We start from the raw sequence: 21781 nt of genomic DNA, 5'->3' as shown, positions 1-21781 counted from the left end.
ATTCTGTCACCTGTCTGCTTTTAGCTTCTCCTAAGCTACTTACTTATTGGGTCCTGCGCAGTTTTTGGATCTGATGGCGGACTAAATTTACCAGGGCCAGCTGCATTTTCAGCACATACTCTAAAGATGTAGGTTAAACCTTCCAACAGTCCTTCAACTTTTATTTCTAGAGCATTCACAAGGTTCCTGTTGACCCGAGCCCAATGAGTACTATTAATTTCACGTTTTTCAATCCAATATCCTATGATCGGGCTGCCGTTGTCTTTTGGTTCATTCCATTTAACCAACATACTGTTGCTGGTAACATCTTGCACATCAGGCTTATTAGGTGGATCTGGTGGAGCTGAAAAAAAGAAGTAATTTTGTCATCATTGCTGTCTTCCTCAGAGCTTCCTCAAAGCTAAGAGAGAACTAAGATATGAGCGACTACTAGTTTTAAGTCATTCATAGTTCTCCTACACTCTCTCTCTTGGAAACTGATTCCTAACTGCAGTTATCAGACTTGCAGTGGTTCTCTCTTTTGGTAAGGATATTAATTTACTGAACACAGAGAATGTCACTATTCAGGTGTTGTAAGTGTAAAGTTTTATCACAGTGACTGTCATTCTTATTTCTTTCCTACTGAAATTAGTACGTTTTCAATATCTCCCTTTATTTCAGTGGTTTAAAATGTGCAAGAAATAATAATTACATTGCTCAAGTTTCTTCTGGGAAACGTTCACATACATGAAGGCTAAGTATTCTAAGAGTCTGTGTAGCTTTTAGACTGGTTTTCTGAAAAAGTTGTATTTCAAAATTAAAACTTACAGAAAGGATCTTTTGCTGTCATTGGTTTTGAAACACATGGTGGTCCTGGTCCAACTCTATTTTCAGCAAATACACGGAAGAGATATTCTTTTCCTTCAATCAGTTTTGTTACATGGAATTTGCAATGCCTGAGTGTTGAGCTGACAGTCACCCAGCCCATTTCAGCTTTTGTATTGTCTTTCTTTTCCAGTACATAGTTTAGGATTTCGCTTCCACCATCATCAAGGGGAGGTTCCCATTTGCAAATGACAGAATTTTTCCTCACATCTTCAAATACAAAGTTGACTGGAGGCCCAGGTGTATCTGTTAATAAAGCAAGAAAAATGGTGAGTACTCATCTTGTCTGCTTCTTACCCAATACTCTGAACAACTAGGTGTTCTTGAGGACACTCATTACATACCTAACACATTAACTTCACATGAGGCTTTTGCAACACCATGATCATTTTCCACTTTAATTGTAAATGTGCCATGGTCAGCTCTGATGGAGTCACGGATTGATAGTACAGACTCTCCTTCTTTGTGGTTGTCAACACTCATACGTTCTGGCAGTGAAAGCTGGAAAGGTTTCTCTTCTTCAGCTTCACCCTTCTTCTTCCTTGTATACGTTGTTGCTCTCTTTTTTATTTCCTCTGGTCTGACAACTTCATCATTCCTCAGCCAAGTGATAGATGGATAAGGTGACCCTGAAATATGTGCCTCAAGTATGATCTCATCACCTCTCTTCACCTCAAGGCCCGACTGTAGGTTTGCAGCAAGAAAGACCTTTGGAGCCTCTGTAATAACACAGAATGATAAATGCAGAGTAGAACCTTCCAATATGTTTGAGGATGTATGGCAATTACTACAAACAATCAAATGAGCAATGCATACCGATAGGATCCACAGCTTTCACAAAAGGAGTAATTCGAGAAGGCTCACTAATGCCAGCAGCATTCTCAGCACGAACACGAAACTGATATTCCTTTCCTTCCTCAAGACCTTTCACTGGATAAGTTAATAGAGGTACCAGATAGTCATTGCATCTCTCCCACCTCTCTTTGCCCTTAGCAAGCTTTTCTATTATATAGCCCATAATCTTGCTTCCACCATCAAACAGGGGTGGTTTCCACGTAAGTGTTACTGATTTTGATGTTGGATTATGAACCTCAAGGTCAACAGGAGGATCTGGAGGCTCTGTGGAAGAGTAGAAGAAGAGGGATAATATGAGAAAAAAAAAGTATGAAGATTTGAGTTAAAATTCAAGTTCCTAGATCAGTTAGTAGTGAAAAAAACCTTACGTTTTGGGTCTTCTGCAATGATTGGGTTTCTTAGTTCAAGATATTCACCTCCTCCAATCTTATTGACAGCTTTAACACGGAAATAATATTCACAATTAGGGATAAGATCTTTGACTTGCCATGAAAGCTTATTTTCACCAGACATGACTGGGATATATGTTCTACGACCAGCTTCTCTGCGTTCCAGAACATAATGCAGAATAGGAGTACCACCATCAAAGTCTGGAGGTTCCCAGGATACTTTGCAAGAATTCTTAGTTACTTCGCTTGCCTTAATGTCTTTACACTGTCCAGGTGGACCTGTTTTAAATAAGAATAATAAAATTAGTTAACTAAATAGATGGGAAACTGTATTCCTACAAATATGAAATTATACTGCATTTTTTTGCTTTGCAGAAAGCAAACCAAAACCCACAAATGTTGGCTACACGGCATATGTATGAATTTATGATCCTAAAGGTGAAAAGTATTCAGAATTCTTACAGGTTTTTCATATTTATATGATGACTACTCACAATAATTGGGCTTTGAGCAGTCACTGACTAGTTAGACCAACTTGGGGTAAAGTGTTTTTTTGGTGGGATTTTGTAAGATTAATGCCTTTATGGCGATCTACATGTGTCTGAATTGAAGTGATTCCTTCACATGGCAGAAAATGGATTTTTCGAGTCCTTTCTTCTTTCAGCTGTAGGGCTCAAATGAGGATAAGTATATTTCTCAGAATGGAAGAAGCCTACTTACCGATGACTTTGACATTGACTGAGCCAGTTGTTGATGCCAGCTTGTTTTCCAATGTGATAGTATAAACACCAGCATCAGCATGAACACTGTCCATGACTTCAAGCAATGCAGAGGTGTAGTCACTCTTCATTGTTGTTCTGTCACCAGCTTTCAACTCTTTGCCGTCTTTGTGCCATGTTATAGTTGGGGATGGAACAGCTCTGAAGGGTACAGGGATACTTAATTTCTGTCCTTTAACAACAACAATGTCACGAGTTTTTAGATCAATGGTTGGATTACCTGTAAAAGTAAGTATAATATTAATAGAAAGTTGCCAAACACCATTCTTTTTTCAGTTATGCAGATCCCCCCCCCAAAAAAAAAAAAAAAAAAAAAAGAAAAAAAAAGAAAGGAATCTATTCTTACAGTCTGGGTCCTTGGCAACAACTTTTTCTGAGATGTCTGATGGCTCACTAGCTCCAACAGCATTGACAGCTCTGACTCTCAGCACATATTCCTTGTCTGGAACAACACCTTCCTCCACTTTACATTTTAGATCTTTTATTGGGCGAGAATTGATTCGCATCCATTTTTCTGTTCCTGCTTCGCACATCTCAACATTATACCCAATAATAGGGCTTCCACCGTTCTTCTCAGGTGGTTTCCATGCAATGCAAATGTGTTTTCGACCTGCATCTGTGACATGTAAATCCTGAGGAGGTGAAGGAGGACCTGCAGGAATGGAAAAGAGTTGTGTCATTTTTCTCCAGAATATCTGTTCTACACAGTACACTGCTTCTGTAATCCATACACTGTATATTATACTGCTACTTACTTGTTGGATCTTCAATATGAATGAGGTCGGTTGGTTCACTGGGATGACCACAGCCAGCTTCATTTTCTGCACGAACCTGGAACTGTACATCTGTACCTTCAATAACATCAGTCACTCTGAAATTGCAATCTGGACCAGCTGTCTTTCCAGCTTTTACCCAGCGAGTGGCGAGTTTTTCTTTCTTTTCAATAACGTATCTGAATAAATTGGGGAAAATACTGTCAGGCACTTGAAACATGAACACTTCAGACTTCTTGCTCAATAGAGTAGATAAATAGGGATGAGAATAGTTTGGCCAATGGAAAAGTAGAGAGTCACGGGTGACAGATTCAATGAACTTCACACATCAGCCACGTAGTCCTGGTAGGTCTTGGATGTAATGGGGCTGACATTACTGATAGAGCCAATTCTGAAAGCCAGTTCCTGAACTTCTGCTATGTTCTTAGGTTTTAGAGAGCTGCAGAAGAAAAAGAACCTCAAAGCTATGCTTGTATCTTTGCTAGTTTGGATCTCAGTGGTTAGTCCACTGAAAGTATTTTTAGGTATTATCTGTGAGTTACTCAGCTGTCAAAATTCTGCCTATGGTAGACTGTGGGAAAGTAAGGTGAATTAAGTGACTTATGTTGCTGCAGGGAGACCTCTGTAGTTGTCTGTTTAAGATATGTTTACTGTGATTGGGAAGGAAAGGAAGAGTGAAAATATAAAGAGGAAAAATCTAACTGGCATTCAAGGTGAATTTCAGAGGACTGGTACTTTAGAAACCAAAGAAAAGGACAAGTTAGAAGCAACCCAAAGGAATAAACCAGTTTGCTTGAAAAGTGTAATAAAAAGAATGAACAGAAAAGTGATGAGCCTTCACTTTAAGTCATACCATTTGAATGAGAAACTAAGGCAGAAGGAAAATGTAACAATATTAAGTGGTAGATGGGCCTAACTGGCTACAGCTCTGGAGGAACTGGAGACTGGATACCTTATTTTTTTCCCTGTTTTATATGCAGTTCAATTTAATCTGATTTTATTAGATGATGTTTGAGGATGTTGACATACATTCATTATTCATGCACATTGGGTTATTTATATTTGCATAATTTCCACATTTTAAAATCAAACCCTTAATTATGTTGATCGTATGGCTTCTCTTTTACATTCATTCATCTCTTTTTCATATAAAATGTGTTCATTTAAAATTTAAACATTTTGACAGAAATGTCATCACTCATAAAAGATCTTAATCTACAGGAAACACTACAGAAACTTAAAATTACTTTACCTTTGAATTGGTCTGCCACCATCATTCTTAGGTGGTTCCCATTTCAAATCAACGTGACCTTTTGTGACTTCAACTATTGTAAGAGCATATGGAGGTCCAGGGGTTGCTAAAGAAAAAAAATACACAAATTAGAAGAATAGGAATCCATTACATGTGAACTGTTTCTACTGATCACTCAGTAAGCAAATCTGAAACTTACTGAAAGTATCTTTAGCAAGCACCGAATCCTCGATTTCACAATAGTCACTCTGTCCAATGGCATTTTCAGCAGCCACACGGAAGACATACAATGAGCCCTCAGTCAGTGGGCTCACTGTGTACTTGGTATCTTTCACTGTCGTATCAACTGTCTGCCAGCCTTTCCGCCTTACATCTCTCTTTTCAACAATGTAGTTGGTAATTGGGGAACCCCCATCTTTCTCTGGTACTGTCCATTTAAGATCTGCTGTGTTTTTAGTAATATTAATAACCTCAAGCCACCGAGGTGGTGAAGGAGGATCTGTAAAATAGAAAAAGAAGGTAAAACAGATTAGTGTATTTCACACCAAAAATTGCAGAAGACAGGGAACACACCAAAACTACTAAAACTTTGTATTTTCTTAGCTGAAGCAGGACAGATTTTAATATTTCATAAGCCTTCCAAGAGTTCACTACAGAGACACGCAGACATGGGGCTTTTATAAAGACAGAAACTGTGTATTTGCAGTAGCAGCACATTCTGAAACAATACTTACAGAGCCTCTCCTTGCACAGCACAGGGTCACTGGGTTCACTGGGCTCACTCTCACCAGCCTTGTTCACAGCTCTTACACGGAATGAATATTCTTGCTTCTCCATAAGCCCTTTGAGGAAGTGTTCTGTTGTGGGAACTCCTTCTGCCACCCTCACCCACTCGTCTGTTCCGGTCTTTAATAGTTCAATGACATAAGATTCGATCTTTGCTCCTCCATCATGTTCTGGCTTTGTCCAGGTCAGGAATAATGATGTCTTGCCAACATCTTTCACAGTTGGCTTTCCAGGAGGCCACGGTGGATCTAGACAGGAGTCCAATATTAATTACATGACTGAAAACAAATAATTTTTTTGTTGTTGTTAAACTAAAACATTAAAAATGTGTTTATTATACCAATTGGGTCTTTCACTAAGATTGGCTCTGTTTCCTTGCTTGGTTTTCCAGGTCCTGCAAGATTCTCTGCCAAGACACGGAACTTGTATTTCTTCTTATTTGTAAGACCTTTAACTCTGGAAAGAAAAATTAAGTTTGATTAAACCACACCTACATGTTAACTGGTACCTAAAACATTATCCTCTCTACTCTTTGTACTACAGTTTACTTGGAAAATCTGAAAATACTTATATTACTGCTAATGCTGTTTTATGAAATGGTGAACATCCAAAATAGGTGTATTGTCAACAGTACAATGGTGCACCACGACACAGAAACCAGTGTTTTGAAAGTCATATTGCATTTATGTATGTTCCACAGTTGTTAGTAAATATGAGTATCAGGAGAAAAAAGCCACCAGGCTTTTGCCAAATTGAGACGGCTATGTCTGCTGTTTTAGAAGGTGTTATGAATAATCAAATAGCACAGAAATTAATAAGCATAACATTTTAAAAAAAAGAATGATTCAGTCTTCTGTAAAGATGTTGCTCTTTAAAACTAATTGTCAAAAAAAAGTGTGCCACCAGATGTTAGGTGGATCTGAACTTGTGGAAACAAGGGAAAAATAGTAAACACAATGTAAAATGTGTTTAAAAGGCTACCAATACATTTTTATGTCTCTGTGACCCATTTCTGATTGAACTGACTATAGCCTTACTTGAATGTTGTATCTTTCACTGGCATTTTATTGCATTTTATCCATTTATCCTGCTCAGGATCGTATCTTTCAACCCAGTAGCCAGTTATGGGGCTTCCACCATCTTCATCTGGTTCATTCCATGTTAAGGTGACTGAGTCTTTGGTGACCTCTATAGGCTTGAGACCGGTTGGAGGGCCTGGTGGATCTGTATAAATAAATTGAAACAAAAACAAAAAAACCACAAAACCATCATACATATGTTTTTCCCCTCTCTTAAAATATTGTAAGAATTTAACATTAATTTAATCAACTAACCAAATGAATATTTTGCAATGATGGGGTTACACTGTGCTGGCTCCCCAACACCATACATGTTCTCAGCACTGACTCGGAACACATATTCTTTATGAGGAGTTAAATTGGTAGCTCTGAATTTTGTATCCTTAATAGTTGATGACAACTTGTGCCATATTTCACTGTCTGTAGCTCTTTTCTCAAGGACATAGTTGGTAATTTTAGAACCCCCATCATCTCGTGGAGGATTCCATGTCAGAAGGCAGGATTCATTTGTGATTTCTGATACATCAAATGCAGCTGGTGGACCAGGTTTATCTGTAGAGCACAAGATGTGGATGTTAACCTTCTGCTTGCATAACTCAGTACATTACTAAAAATTTTTATAAACAACATAAAATACATGTATACCAAGAACATTAACTTCAACAACAGCAGTAGCACGTCCACTGGAATTTACAGCTTCAATAATATAGGTTCCACTATCACTCCTCTTGCTGTCTGTAATAGTGACTGTAGAATGATTAGGTTTGGTTTCAATGGTGATTCTGTCATCAGGTCTCAAAATTTTGTCAGCCTTGGTCCAAGTAATCTGGGGCTCAGGCTTTCCAGTTACTTTAGCTGGCAGTTCAATTTTAGTTCCAGCTTTCACAGTAAGTCCAGCAAGAAGCTTCACATCTAAGAAAATTTCTGGAGCCTCTGATTTAGGAGAGAATAAAAACATTGTTGTAGAAACAGTATTTCAAAGACTGGTAAAAGTAAAGCAGATCTTTTAAGTCAGTGATTGAAGTAATTACCTTTTGCATCAATGGCCTGAATATCATCTGTTGGCTTACTTGGCTTGCTAGCTCCTATTCTGTTCAAAGCCTTAACCCGATACGCATACCACTCTCCTTCCTTGAGTTTCGTTACTTCCATTCTGTTTGTTAAGAAAACAAAATCGAGGTATTTAAAGCAGTGAGGATGGCACAGTTAGTTGAAAGGATATACCTTCTGATCTTAAATTGCTTACTTTGTTTCAACAACTGGCTCCCCACATATCTCCCACTTGTCTGTGCCACGTTGGGATTTTTCTACCAGATATCCCTTAATGCGGGCTCCACCATCATATTTGGGAGGCTCCCATGTTAGGAAGATTCCTTTTGATGTTGGATTTCTCCATTTAACATTCTCTGGTGGATCAGGCACCGCTATTATGAAATTAAAAACAAACGAGGTGTTAGAAGCCAGTCTAAGGAAGACATCTTTTTACATCTTACTTTGAGGAAACCAGCAAGATTTCAGAAACAGAAAATCAGCAACAATATGAAACGATTGACTCACTTGCTGGTGCTGACATATTTACAGGTTCATCAATATATGCAGGTTCTCCAGGGCCACATTTATTGCATGCAGAAACTCTAAATAAATATTCTTTTCCTTGGATGAGGTCAGGTACAGTGAACTCTTGGTCGACAACATGATCCATAACCTAAAAAGAAGGAAAGCTCCAATGTGTTTCTAAAATTTATTTCCAAAATGCTATTAACAAAATAAGACACAAAATACAGTAGCACATGTGGAAGCAATATAGAAAATCGAAATGAGAAAGCAAAACTGAAATGAGAAAAAATGAACTTACTTTGCTCCATGTTTTCCGGCTTACGTCACGTTTTTCAATTATATAGCCAGTAACTGGACTTCCACCATCATCTTCTGGCGGTTCCCATGACAGCTGTACTGTGTTCTTGATTATGTCTAAAACTTTAAGTTCTCTTGGTGCACTTGGACGAGCTAGAAATCATCGAAATTGTATTAATTATTTTGTAATCAGAATTTGACAGATCATCTCCATGAATCTATCTGCTAGGAGACTTACACTTCTTAGCCATTCTACCTTAAACAGCAAAGCTGGATATTGAAAACCAGAGAAGAGATTTTTGGAGGATGGATTTCTAATTTTTAGTTATATTTTAATAGACATGGTTTGCTGAAGGTTCTGTGATTTCACTTTATTAACCTAATCTGATTTTACCAAGACAAATATAGAATGATATTGCTAGAATATATACATGTCCACTTACCAATAACATTAACATCAATTTCTCCTGAAACAGATGACACAGGATTTTCTAATGTTAAGGAATAAATTCCCTTGTCTGGACGTTCACTTGGAGTAATTACGAGTTCTGCAAAGGAAGCAGTGGTCTTCATTGTTACACGATCACCCTCTTCTAAGACTTGGTCACCAAAAGACCATGTGGCGGTTGGCACAGGGTAGCCAGTGATAGGAACACGGATCTTGATTGGCTCTGGAACAATAACTTCCAGCCCATCTTTAAATGCACTTAGATCCATTGTAGGTCCAACTGGAAAAAGTAGAAAATGGATTCAATTAAATACTTTCAAGTGTTCTGAATATGTCTTATGATAGCTGTGTGGAGAGGCTGATTCTGACTATATCTCAACCTGCAGGTCGGAGCTGTCTAGGACTAGCTGTTACTTATCACTGACTAACTCTTTTGGCTAAATGCTTTTTAGAAATATGTGAATGATAAGGCAGCTTAGCTTATCAAGTAGGAGATCTAATTTACCCTTTTTTTTGTTGTGGTTTTTTTTTTTTTGTTTGTATTGTATTGTTTCAATTGTTGGTTTTTTTTTTTTGTTTTTTTGTTGTTTTTTTTTGTCTTCTCTGCCTCCCATAAAGCTAGATCAGGAGACAAAAGGTCATGCCTTGGTCTTCAGGCAACCTAATAGCTCTCTGCTTAATAGTACAGCTAATTATCTGCAGAATTCATAATGGAGGAGGAACAGCTCAGAAACGCAAAGGTCTAAGGCTCATGTCATCAGTTGTCATCACAGTAATCTGGTGAAAAATATACATATTATCCACAAGATGGACTTTAATTGTATGTCTTATTTAATTAATTCTCTTTAATAAGTAGCATATAGCTTACCAAAAGTATCATCTGCAATTAATGGCCCAATAGCCTCTGCTGGGTCAGACACACCGGCTGCATTTTCTGCTGAGACTCTGTAGTAATAACTGGATCCTGGTTTCAATCCAGTTACCTAAAAAGCACAAATGATAATCTCTTAAATTGTATTAAAGATGATCTATGCATTTTGAGTACTTTGCTGATGAATGGAGTATCTTACCTTAAAAGTAAGAGCTGGTACTAGTTTTGGGTTACAGCGAATCCACTTGTCTGTTCCTTCTTCTTGCCTTTCAACAATATAGCCTAAGATTGGACTTCCTCCATCATCAAGAGGAGGTTCCCATGTGAGCTGCACTGATGACTTAGTTTGATCTGAATGACCAAGGTTAATAGGAGGACTTGGTCTCTCTGAAAATAATTTGAGAGAAATAAATTTTTGCAACTAATAAAGGAGTATGGTTCTGCATATCAGCCATCTATACCTTAAAGTACTCTTTTTAAAGCCTTTGCATAGCTTTTTCTAAACCAGTTTTTTAAACTGAAGTTGGATCCTAATTTCAAAGCAAAAATATTTGGAGTTCTTACTGAACCAAGTGGTAGCAAAGTACTCCTGATACGTTTGAAGGACAAAAGTAGGAAAAATCTAAATGTACATAGTATTTCCAGCACATGTTTCTTAATGGAACTTTCCTGCACACATAATATATAAACGGCCAAAATGTTCCTGTCTCACATAATGCAATCACAATCAGTGTGCATGCATACTTACTGATAGGGTCCATAATTTTTACTGCACGTGTAGCAGGACTTGGTTTGCCAACTCCAACCATGTTTTGAGCTCTTACTCTGAAGAAATATTCTTCATTTTCCACAACATCAGTCAGGACAGCTGACAGTTCATCGGCTCCAGTGGTCATAGCTGGCTCCCATTTGATGGAACCTCTGTTACGTAGTTCAATAACATAGCCAGTAACTGGAGATCCTCCATCATACTCAGGTGGTTCCCAGGTAAGTGTAGCTCCAAACCTGTTCACATCGGTAACTTCAACATTTTGAGGAGGACCAGGAACATCTGCATTTTATTTTACAGAGAAAAAGGGGAAAAAAATGTGGGTTTTAGCTATTGTTAGTTTGTACTGGTTTTCTTACACTGTCATCAAACACTGAGTTTTTCATAACTTCTACTCACCAAATTTGCTCTTAGCTTCCACAGGGGTCTCTGTTTCCACTGGCTCACCAGTACCAACTCTGTTCCTTGCACTAACACGGAAGAGGTACTCAACTCCTCCCTTCTGAAGTCCAGTAACAGTGTATTCACAATTTTCAGCACGATCAGTGACCATAACCCAGGTCTTACGCTTGATATCACGTCTTTCAATGACATAGCCTATTATTTTACTTCCACCATCACTTTCTGGTTCTTGCCAGGCAAGGCCAACTTCACCATCATAAGTTTCAGTGACTTCCAAGTTTCTAACTGGACCTGGAACATCTATCAAAAATATGACAATATTTTAGGGCATTGAATCTTTTTTTTTTTTTTTTTTTTCCCTGCTCTGGCTTAAATAAGCGTAAGCAAGATTTTAATAATAGGAGTACTTACCAATGACCTCTACATTGATGAATGCTTCTGCCTGGCCATGTTTGTTTCGAAGTACAACCTTGTACCTTCCTTTATCTGATTTCTTTGCTTTATAAATTTTAAAGGTAGTGCAGTCAGTTGTTGTATCAACAGTGGCTGTGGGCAGACTTTCCTCCCCTTTCAACCATTCGGCTTCTGCTCTTGGGTAGGCATCATATGGAACAGTCATAGTTAAAGGCTTCCCAACATCAACCACAAGGTTTTGATCACCAGTCTTGATTCTAGGTGCAGCTAAGGAAGATCAATGTGACAAGTAAGTACTTACATTTTTTAAAAAAATAGATATATTTGCGTCATCAGCAAAAAGCTAACATAGAAAAGTAAACTGAGCTGTTATGTGAATTCTAAGCAAATCCTTCATATACTCGTTAGATTGCTCTAGAAAAAGAAGCTCAGGCTGGTTGGTGTATACTGTGTCCTATAAAATCAGGGAAGAGGGAGTTGCTTTTTGAGCATTAACTTAATGTATTTTATTGGTCTGACCCTGTAGAATAGAAAAATCAGGAATTACAAGTCTTATATGATTGAAATGAGTAGGCCAAATAATTCTCATGTTTTAGATCTGCATTGACTGAACAAAAAGATTCTGCCTCTACACTCAACTCATGCTTTTGGTATAGACACTGAGAAGTGACCTATGTTTTCACCAGCAGTTGAATCAACATAGTATAATAAAAAATGTTTGCTGTAATACAGTTTAACAGACTTGCAATTGTCTCGGCCTGATTGTGTATTCATTTTAATCCAACTCTTTTAAAGAATAAAAATCAATTTAGTTAAATAGTTAATTCACTAGTCTAAGATTTTATAAAAGAAACACAAAGCAAGCAACTTACCAGCTAATTCAAGCTTAGCTCTAGCTTCCTTATCTTTGGCAATAAATCTGTATTCCCCTTGGTCACGGGGCTTTATCTCGCACACCTGCAGCCTGTGGACCTTTCCTTCACTCATCATCTGATGTTTGTCACCTTGAATGATAATCATGTTGTTTCTCAGCCACTTGACCTCCACACCATCTTTGTTCAACTCAGCCATGAAGATGACATCTGCACCAGGAGCTTCATAAACATCTTGTGGTGGTCGGATGATCTCAACAGGGATTTCTGAAGTAAATGTTGATTCGTTTGGTGTTATTTGTATATTGTTTCTATTATTACTAAGTAATGAAGAAATAAATCCTATTCAATTTTACACATACCTTCAACAAAAAGTCTTGCTCTAGATTTCCTGTCATCCACGCCACAGGAATATTCACACTCATCATCTAGTCTACAGTCTTTTATGATTAATCTGTGCAGATTTCCATCCTTTTCAAACTGGTATCTTTATGGGGGAGAAAAGTAAGCAGTATTTTAGTTTCCAGACAAAGCAAGAAAGTAAAGCAAACACAGTTAACAAATTAACAAGCATAATAAAGTGTACATACTTTTTGCCTTCTTTTATTTCTCTTCCATTTCTGTACCATCTTACACTGGCTTTCTCTTTGGAAAGCTGGCATGTAAAGACAGCATCATCAAATTCAGTGACGGTCTGGTCGCGGAGGTGCTCAATGAAGTCTGCTGGTGCTTCTGTGATGAGAAGCTCTGCAACAGATTTGTCTTGTCCAGCAGTAACAGTATATTCACCTTCATCTATAAACCCACAGTCTTTAATGATGAGTGAGTGCTTGTATTTATCAATTTTGTACAAAACTCTCTTGTTGAATGTGATCTCTTCACCATTCTTTGTCCATTTGAGGGTTGCATTAAGGCGATTGACTTTGCACCAGAATGTGACAGTTTTCTTTTCCATGGTCTCAATGTCTTCAAGGGGCTCAACAATTCTGAGATCCTCCTCTGTTAAGACAAAAACCCCAAACTGATTAATTTACATCCTCAAGATCCTGATGCGAAATTGAATGTAAGATGATGAAATAATTTTAATACATTGCCAGTTATTTACCTAATACTGTTAAGGCAGCAGAACTTTTGACGTGTTCACCTCTCTGGTTTGACAGTGAGATGGTATAGGTGGCTTGATCTTTCAACTGTGCATCTCTGATTCTGAGAGTGTAAACTAAATCCTTCTGGACAATAATGTATTTTGCACTATCAAATATCGCCTCATCATTTTTATACCACTTCTCTTTAGCACCTTCTTTATTGACTTCACAGTTGAAGATAATTTCTTGACCCTCATTAATTTCTTGGTCCTTAAGAGGAGTTATAATCCTGAGTTTTTCTGAAATTGAGAAAACAGAAGAAATAGAACATCATGTAGTGTAAGGAATGCAACAAAATATGCACCTGCACATTGATAAAATAAAGCTTACCGATCACTGTTAAGCGTGCTGTAGCTTTAGCTTCACCAACCATGACAGTATACTTTCCTGCATCCCCTAGAACAGAGTCTTGAACCACAAGTGTTCTCTTTTTGCCATCTGAAATGATGTTGTACTTATCACTAGGCTCCAGGACCGTGTCACCCCTCAGCCACTGTACTGTAATTGCCTCTTTGGATACTGAACAGACAAATTCAGCTTTGTCTCCTTCAAGCACCTCAAGATTTTGTGGTCTGGTGAGAAATTCTGCTGCAAGTTCTGAAAGAAAACATTTTTGTAGATATATATGATTTTATTTTAAGTTTTACTTCCGAAGATAATCAACCAAGTTGTGTTCTTCCTGATTTTTTTATCTTTAAATATTTTTTCCTGAACACAAGGCCAGTAAAGTAACTCTCTTACCATGCACAGTAAGTTTTCCTGTTGTACTAGAGCTTGGGAGCTTGCAAGTATATTTGTCAGCATCTTCAGGATGAGCGTTACGTATGACAAGAATTCTCTTTCGGCCATCAGAAATGTGTTCAAATCTACCACCGTCAGGTACCTCCTTATCTCCTTTAAACCAGCTGACTTCAGCATTAGGCTTTGAGACTTCACAGATCAATTTTACAGTGTCATTTTCATTTACTTCAAGATCAGGAAGATTTTTTGTGAAGACAGCCTCTTCCTCTGCAACAAGAATTTCAAAAGATAGTTACAGTTGTTCATAAAAAAACCAATTTTTCTTGTTCATAGATTACATTCTGAAACACTGTGCTTACCTATCACTGTAAGTAGGCCTGAAGTTCGAGCTGTTTTTGCTTCACAGGCATATTCAGCTTCATCATCAAAGACGCATTTACTGACAACAAGAATGTGTTCTGCACCTTTGGAAATTATGTCATACTTTTTGCCTTTTCTAATTTCAATGCCGTCCTTAAACCACTTCACCTGTTTTAGAACAAATAAACTTCATTATTAATATTAATATACTCATCATAATTTCAGTTGTGTGTTCTTTTGTAACAACACAATTAAGTTGTCAATTTTTTATAAAAAGCTCTAGTTCAACGAGTTACACAGGTTAAAAAGTATTATTACTGACCTTGATACCTGGACGAGAAATTTCACATTCAAACCGAGCAGATTCTTTTTCTTTAACTTCAAGGTCAGTTAGTGGTTTCAGGAACTCAACACGAATAGCTAAAAGAGAAAAGAAAATTTATAGTAGAGGAAAGTCTCCAGTAGAGAAGAATAAATTGTTGACTTTGATACTATTGCCAGTCATAGACACTAGTACATAACATTTATAGCATTCAGACATTTTGTAGAAAATGGTAAGTGACTCACGTTCCACATTGAGAAAACATGAGGTCTTAAAATCCTTAGCATCACAGGTATATGTTTTTGCATCATCCAGTGTGCAGCCACGGATAATGAGTTTTCTGATCCTGCCATCAGAAATGATATCATACTTCTTTGTTTTGTGGATTTCTTCTCCATTTTTGAACCATTTAACTTTTGCATTTTCCCTGGAAACTTCACATTCTAGTATTGCAGTGGCCTCCTCTTCAACAGTCTGGTCCTCAAGTGGTTTAGTAAATTCAACTGGGGGTTCTAAAAGAAATAGATAGAATTTTTGATAGAAAAGATCTAAATTGTAGCCAGCCTTCTGCTAGTACAGAACTGTCCCAATGCGTTTACTTGTTTTCCTTGACTGAATAATAAAAAAGGCTCTTAGGCATCTCTGCTGAAGAGTTTTGTTTTTTTTTTTTAATGCCCAGACATGTTCAATTAATTCAGCTAATTTCCTCATTTTCCTCCTACTTTAAGATTAGACTGAACAATATCCTCGTTCAGTGGGGTTTTTACTTGCAGATCATCACAAAGCTTTGCAAATCAGTTTCTTTAGCTGAACTATATCCACATGATCTCACTGACTCTGAAGTTATACTGAACTTAAGGAATTACTTTTTGATTTCTCCCTGAATTATTGAATTAGTTAAAGTGTGTGCAGTTTTTTTGACTTAGCCATACACAGCTTGCAAGCAGTGCATGCAGGTATACAGTCAGTGTTATGTTGCTTGACTGATGGTGTAATTGTGCTCTCACAGAATTCTGGATACTAAAAAGAACAGAAAAAGCCATTGGGAGCCATAAAGGCCAGTACTGGTGGGTCATCTTGAGGGCAATTGAGTGTTCAAGTCTGCAATAAAGCCCTGGAAATCCCAATGAACTGATTTGTTTCCCACATCTCACACATTTCCAGTATGTCCTCCTTTCATCAGCTCTTCTGTGAAGCATAAAGATTTTAAGTAGCTTTTTTAATCGGGAAGGTTATCTACCAGTCCAATATTGCATGTATGATCCCACTAATTTCATATATGGTTTATATTCCAGCATGAATCGTAAATGGACCATTAACACTGACTATGGTATAATTAAAATAACTGACTTACCTTTCACAAAAAGATTTGCTTGAGTTCTGAAATCTTTTGCTGTCAGTGATACTTCTCCTGCATCTGTTAACTTGACGTCTCGAAGAGTAAGTGTGTGAACTCTGCCTTCAGCACGTGTCACAACCTTATAAAGTACATAAAAACCCCAACTTTTTAAAGTATCTACAATAAATATTTAAGAAATATTTAATGAAATAGCATTGCTATTTATGGTTACCTGTGGAGTTTTGTTGTTTAATTGTATATAAAATTTTGATAACTTTCTTTTGAGTATACTAGATATAGCTCAAGACACAAATGCTTTGAGGATTTTGAGAATTATTTCTGTGTTGTACTTTTGCTTACATAAAATTGTAATTTTAAATTTCCCCATGTTCTAAAGGTATTTATGACCTTGTAATTCCTTGCAAGTTTTTCTGTCTGAGGTTTCCTATTATTTTCATTTGCATTATTTCCCTTAGGCCTAGTACATAAAAAAGAAGTCTTAAACCCAGTGATATCAATTTATATTTTATGTTTCTTAATGTGTTTATTTAAAGCTTTTTATGAATTTCCCCTACCATTAACTTTAAATATTAAACTGACTGCATTCCAGGCTGCTCAGATCTCAGTTAAGAGCCAGCACTTGATGAAGGGTTAAAAATAGCGAGTGAGAAGTGCCTGACAAGCAAATCTGCCCAGAAAGTTATCTGGAGAGCCAGAACAAATGCCTGAAATGGAATTTGAATCCTCTTAATCCCCTTATATGCAGAATTGGACTGCAACTCAGCATTCAGAGGGAAAAAAAAAAAGCATTTCCTGATAGCACACCTCAAAACCCTCTCACTGTAATTACAATTAACCTGAGCAAAAAATAATTCAGAACCCCTGTGGCTGAGTCTCCAACAGAACCAGGCACAAACTCCCTGTGTAATGATTTTGGAAACTTAGTTTTTCTTAGTACAATAAACACTTGCAGTATTCCAGAATACAGGAATTTCTGGGGGAAAAAACAATATATTTGATTTAATGAGGATTTGCTACGTGGCACAGCAGCACTACCACATTACTGTGCTTTAGTAATTCTCTTGGCAGAGTGTAAATGAGAAATACAGAAGGAAAACGGGAGTTGAAGAGAGAAAGGAAGAGGAAACATGAGGCAAAATAAAGTTTAATTTCTTTACCTTATCACTGGGCTCCAGTTTTTTTCCTTGCAGGAACCACTCGACTGGGATTCCCTCATAAGATAGTTCACAATCAAAGGTTGCTGATTCCCCAGCTGTCACTGTTACATCTTTCAGAGGTCTCAGCAAGCCAATTACTCGAGCTTGGTAAGAAGAAGACATCATTTTCAGATTAGTCACTTCTACCCAAGAGAGAGCTGCTGCCTTTATGCACTAATCTCCATGGTGGCTTCCTTCAAGAGAGACAGACATCGCAATGCTGCTCTTTACATTCCCTAAATAGAAGAGGCCACCCTGGGTTTTTAGGGGGAGGGCTGGTCACCTAAAATTTCCTATTTGCATAGTGTGTTTCTTTAAATTGAACAAGGTCAGCAGGAAAGTTGTTGTACATCTGTCTCCCTGCCAAGCCTGGCATGCCTCTTGCTAGATAAGGCATGTGTTTTCCAAAATAGCGAGGGCTAGGATTGGAGTGGGAAACAAGTGGTCTTCAACCGTGTGGTCTGTCCCTGTCTATCAAGCTCTTAACCCTATCCCCAGATGTCACTGTGATCCCATCCTCTCAGGTTAACATGATACTTCAATGCAGCAAAGCCTTTGCTTGTAATACTTTGATTTCATAACAACATATGATGCCAAGAACATGAAACAGCCTTCAAGGCCATCTCCTTATTTTTGCTTCTCTTATATGAATAAACTCTATACAAGATCAAAAAAACAATATAGGACATTCTTTAACTAAAAAGTTAAAATGGCTTGACTAATTAATTCTTGAGTTGCTCTTCTGGAAAGAATTGCTGTGGGTTCAATACAGTATAGAGATTTCTTCACCCGTTCAAAAGAGGCAATGAGTAATTAATTAATTTCAGTTTGAAAGACACCTACGTTTCACTCGAAGGTGGGCACCGGATTTGGCATTTGCTGCCTGGAAATCTACTCCACCAGCTTGATCTAAGCGTACATTGTACAGTGTAAGGAAGTGCTTTTTGCCTTCCTCCTTGATTTCACATTCCTGTAAAAGGAGAAATGAAAGAACATTTTCAGTATCTTTTTTGTGCTCCTCACTGCAAAAGCCTCCACTTCTCATACCGTGCATCTATTGCCTTCTCTTCTATTCACAACTCTTAGGCCCAGTGCCACTTGCAATGTAACTTATGAACTTTAATTCATAGGCCTTTTCTTTTAAAGCCTCTGCATAATACAGTCTGCTTCCTCTTAGAACGACAGGGCAAGAGGCAACACATTCATGTTGGCGAATGGCATGTGCTGACTGACTAGCCAACACACCTATGTGTAGCCCAGTCAGAGACCTAAGGGACCTAGAAATTACTAAGCTTGTGCTGTGTCATTTCCTTGAGAAGGGTCTTTTTTTTTTAATCCAGACACTGATTTTCATGGAACTTCTGATCTTTGTGTATTATTCATATTGATACTGTTGCATCAAAGAGTTGCAAAATTATTGCCTGTCATGACTGTATTGCTTTTTAATTTTCCAGATACCTCCAGTAAGGAATTAAGAATATTTGATTAAGTCTTGTACCATTTTAAACCAATTTAAGCTGTCATAGTTGTGGAAAAGAGTTTGAAAATGTGATCTACATCTATTTAAACCAAACATAACTCAAAACTTAAAGGTAAACGCAGAATATCCAAAGTTCATATTTTTAAATGCCATTACACTTAAGTGAATTCCACAAGGTATTTGCACTTTGAATACATGATTGTTAGGGACTAGAAATACAGAATGTACTTATTTATGTAAAATAATTTATTGTTTATCTATGTTATATAAAATTTTGAATTCTTTATATTACATTTAAAAAGTTATTAATGAAAAAACCCAGTATTTTTATTAAAGTTACCCTTACTGAAACCAAAAGGAGTTGTCACTTAGTTTCTGTAGCCACATTCTTTTCCCTCACACCCTACCTCCCTGCAAATTGTTGAGACACACATAATAAACATCCTGAAATATTTGCTTACAGCTGATTCAGTCAGGGGTTCTCCTTTTAGCTTCCAGTTGCCATGGATGCCTTCCTCAGAGATTTCAATATCAAAACGGGCAGTCTCTGTCTCAGTCACCTCCACACTGTATAGTGGACGTACAATCTCAATATCCCGGTCTGGAGGGCAAAAAAAAAAAAAAAAAAAAAAAAAAAGCGATTGATTCCCTCAGTCTCTTAACAGACCTCAGACCTCAAAAGATCTCTACTACAGAGCAGCCCAGTAAAATAACCGTACCTTCAATATTGAGTTTAGCAGAGGTTTGATCAGTACCACAGTCACAGGTGTACTGTCCAATGTCTTTCTTCAAAGCTTTCTTGAGGATAAGGATTCTCTTTCTACCATCAGCCTTAATAACAACATTCTTTGATGGAGTAATTGGTTTGCCATCCTTCATCCATTTCACTGGTGCATCTGGTTTGCTGATTTCACACTGTAAGATTACTTCATCTTTCTCTACAGCAGTGTAATCCTGGAGCTTCCCAGTGAAGTAAGGGTCTCCCTCTGCAAGCAAAAGTCAAGATATATTTCAGTCTGAAGTTTCAGTCTTTCAAGAATGATTAAATGTAGTCCTTATTACACAGTTCTGTTGCAAAATGAGAAAACAAGTATCTAAGAAACAATTCAGCATATTACTAATATTACTGCCAACATAATTTTGGTGCTCTAAGAGTTTCAGAGCACCATTTAAGTATCTAATAGTTAATTCTGCAGCAGTTGCATGAAGTTTGAAAGTTAATTATCCTTTGTGAGTGGGGAAATGGAGACCCAAAGATGACAAAGTGTAAAACTGACAAAAACCACAATGTAGATTTAGGCCAAACCAAAAAAACCCCCAACAAATCCCGAAAAGCACCGAACCACCAAAGCAAACCAAAATCAACCCCAAAACTTTCTGATCACCGTTCTTCCTTAATAAGACTCTTTTGACAATACACATTATGTAAATTTTTTGGGGTATTCTTACCAAGAACAGTGAGTTTAGCTTCTGAGGATATGCCCATAGCTTCCACTCTAATCTGAGAAGTATCATCAATAGTAAGATCTTTGATTGTGAGTGTATGGAATTTGCCATCATCTGTCATTGAAACAACTTTGCTGGTATGTAATCGCTGGTCATTCCTGAACCAGACAACAGGGATATTTTCATGGGAGAGTTCCACAGTGAACACTGCAGTTTCTTGCTCCTTTTTTGTTACATCCTTGAGAGGAGTAATGAATTTCAGGCGGATACCTATAACAACGTAACATTTCATTACAATAATGTTATCGATAAAAAGTATTCAAGAACTATGGTGCAAATCTTTCCTAGAAAGGCAAAGTCAGACAAACCTTCAATAATTAGCTTGGCACTTGTTCTCTTATCCTCAGCTTCAAACATGTATTTAGCTTCATCCTCAAAGGCAACAGATTTAATAGTCAGAGCATGCTTTGTTCCATCTGAAATAATTTCCAATCTTTCATCAGGAGTGATCTCTTGTGTTCCTTTCAACCAGCGGAAAGTCTTGGGTTCTCTGGACACCTCACATTCAAACTTAGCTTCATCCTTCTCGAACACCTTTACATCGCTTAGTGGAGTGATAAAGATGAGAGGCAATTCTGAAATCAAAGAAGAGCACTTTCAGCTCAGTGATAGGTTCATATAGACCTTTCTGCTGCTAGATTTGTTCTAATGCTCTGAGATGTATGTGGAAATGTTGGCAAACTGAAGACTGTACCTTTCACTTTCAGGTTTGCAGCACTTTTAGCATTAGCAGCTTGGAAAGACACTTCTCCAGTCATATCAAGTTTGCAGTTATGAAGGACAAGAGTATGCTTCTTCCCATCTTCAATGATTTCACAGTCCTGGTAATAAAGAAACACACAGCCCCACCCCAACTATGAATGTTCTGAGAAATTACTCAGAAGACATTATTACTAAATATGTTTTTTTTCCAGTGAAATTATAGTCTAAAAATAAAGAAGCATCCTTACAGGTGAAGGTGTTAGAGTTTCTCCCTTTAGCTTCCATATAGGACGGACATCAGGCTCGGAAATTTCAATTTCAAAACGTGCTGTTTCACCAACAAATACTTCCACTCCATACAGTGGGCGCTCCACTTTAATTAAGCGAGCTAAAATAAAAAACCCCAAAAGTTCACATCTGTTATTCACTCATTCTATACCATAGAAATGTAATGCTAGAAAGGATCTAAACTATCTCCCTATCCCTTCTTTAGGGCATTCAAATACTATCACTGATTAATTTTTATCTTATTTTTTCTAAAAAGCTGCAAGTTTGGGCAGCC

General features: G+C 37.5%; 1 protein-coding gene across 38 annotated transcripts in view; it reads right to left on the bottom strand.

The window, feature by feature from the left end:
- Positions 1-21781, bottom strand: part of LOC308068900 (titin-like) — a 240935-nt gene that overhangs the window by 73114 nt on the left and 146040 nt on the right. For all 38 annotated transcript variants that reach the window (XM_080400329.1, XM_080400320.1, XM_080400321.1 and 35 more), the window contains 43 exons: positions 21468-21607; positions 21212-21338; positions 20826-21092; positions 20461-20727; positions 19731-19997; positions 19473-19612; positions 18375-18501; positions 17493-17635; positions 16330-16453; positions 15221-15487; positions 14976-15073; positions 14653-14821; positions 14294-14560; positions 13883-14149; positions 13513-13791; positions 12998-13406; positions 12770-12894; positions 12408-12674; positions 11533-11802; positions 11119-11421; positions 10699-11001; positions 10150-10337; positions 9948-10062; positions 9075-9359; positions 8633-8784; positions 8335-8482; positions 8024-8201; positions 7809-7930; positions 7423-7710; positions 7033-7329; positions 6736-6922; positions 6039-6154; positions 5647-5946; positions 5112-5411; positions 4913-5018; positions 3643-3839; positions 3234-3539; positions 2829-3107; positions 2088-2387; positions 1681-1983; positions 1209-1583; positions 808-1110; positions 44-343 (listed from right to left, as the gene is read on the bottom strand). In XM_080400329.1, the coding sequence (XP_080256455.1) occupies positions 44-343; positions 808-1110; positions 1209-1583; positions 1681-1983; positions 2088-2387; positions 2829-3107; positions 3234-3539; positions 3643-3839; positions 4913-5018; positions 5112-5411; positions 5647-5946; positions 6039-6154; positions 6736-6922; positions 7033-7329; positions 7423-7710; positions 7809-7930; positions 8024-8201; positions 8335-8482; positions 8633-8784; positions 9075-9359; positions 9948-10062; positions 10150-10337; positions 10699-11001; positions 11119-11421; positions 11533-11802; positions 12408-12674; positions 12770-12894; positions 12998-13406; positions 13513-13791; positions 13883-14149; positions 14294-14560; positions 14653-14821; positions 14976-15073; positions 15221-15487; positions 16330-16453; positions 17493-17635; positions 18375-18501; positions 19473-19612; positions 19731-19997; positions 20461-20727; positions 20826-21092; positions 21212-21338; positions 21468-21607 (9771 nt within the window). The remainder of the gene's footprint in view (positions 1-43; positions 344-807; positions 1111-1208; positions 1584-1680; positions 1984-2087; positions 2388-2828; positions 3108-3233; positions 3540-3642; positions 3840-4912; positions 5019-5111; positions 5412-5646; positions 5947-6038; positions 6155-6735; positions 6923-7032; positions 7330-7422; positions 7711-7808; positions 7931-8023; positions 8202-8334; positions 8483-8632; positions 8785-9074; positions 9360-9947; positions 10063-10149; positions 10338-10698; positions 11002-11118; positions 11422-11532; positions 11803-12407; positions 12675-12769; positions 12895-12997; positions 13407-13512; positions 13792-13882; positions 14150-14293; positions 14561-14652; positions 14822-14975; positions 15074-15220; positions 15488-16329; positions 16454-17492; positions 17636-18374; positions 18502-19472; positions 19613-19730; positions 19998-20460; positions 20728-20825; positions 21093-21211; positions 21339-21467; positions 21608-21781) is intronic.

Source organism: Falco punctatus (assembly GCF_963210335.1).
Source record: "Falco punctatus genome assembly, chromosome: 8".
In the NCBI taxonomy this organism is placed as follows: domain Eukaryota; kingdom Metazoa; phylum Chordata; class Aves; order Falconiformes; family Falconidae; genus Falco; species Falco punctatus.
This window is presented reverse-complemented; position numbering and strand designations above follow the sequence as displayed.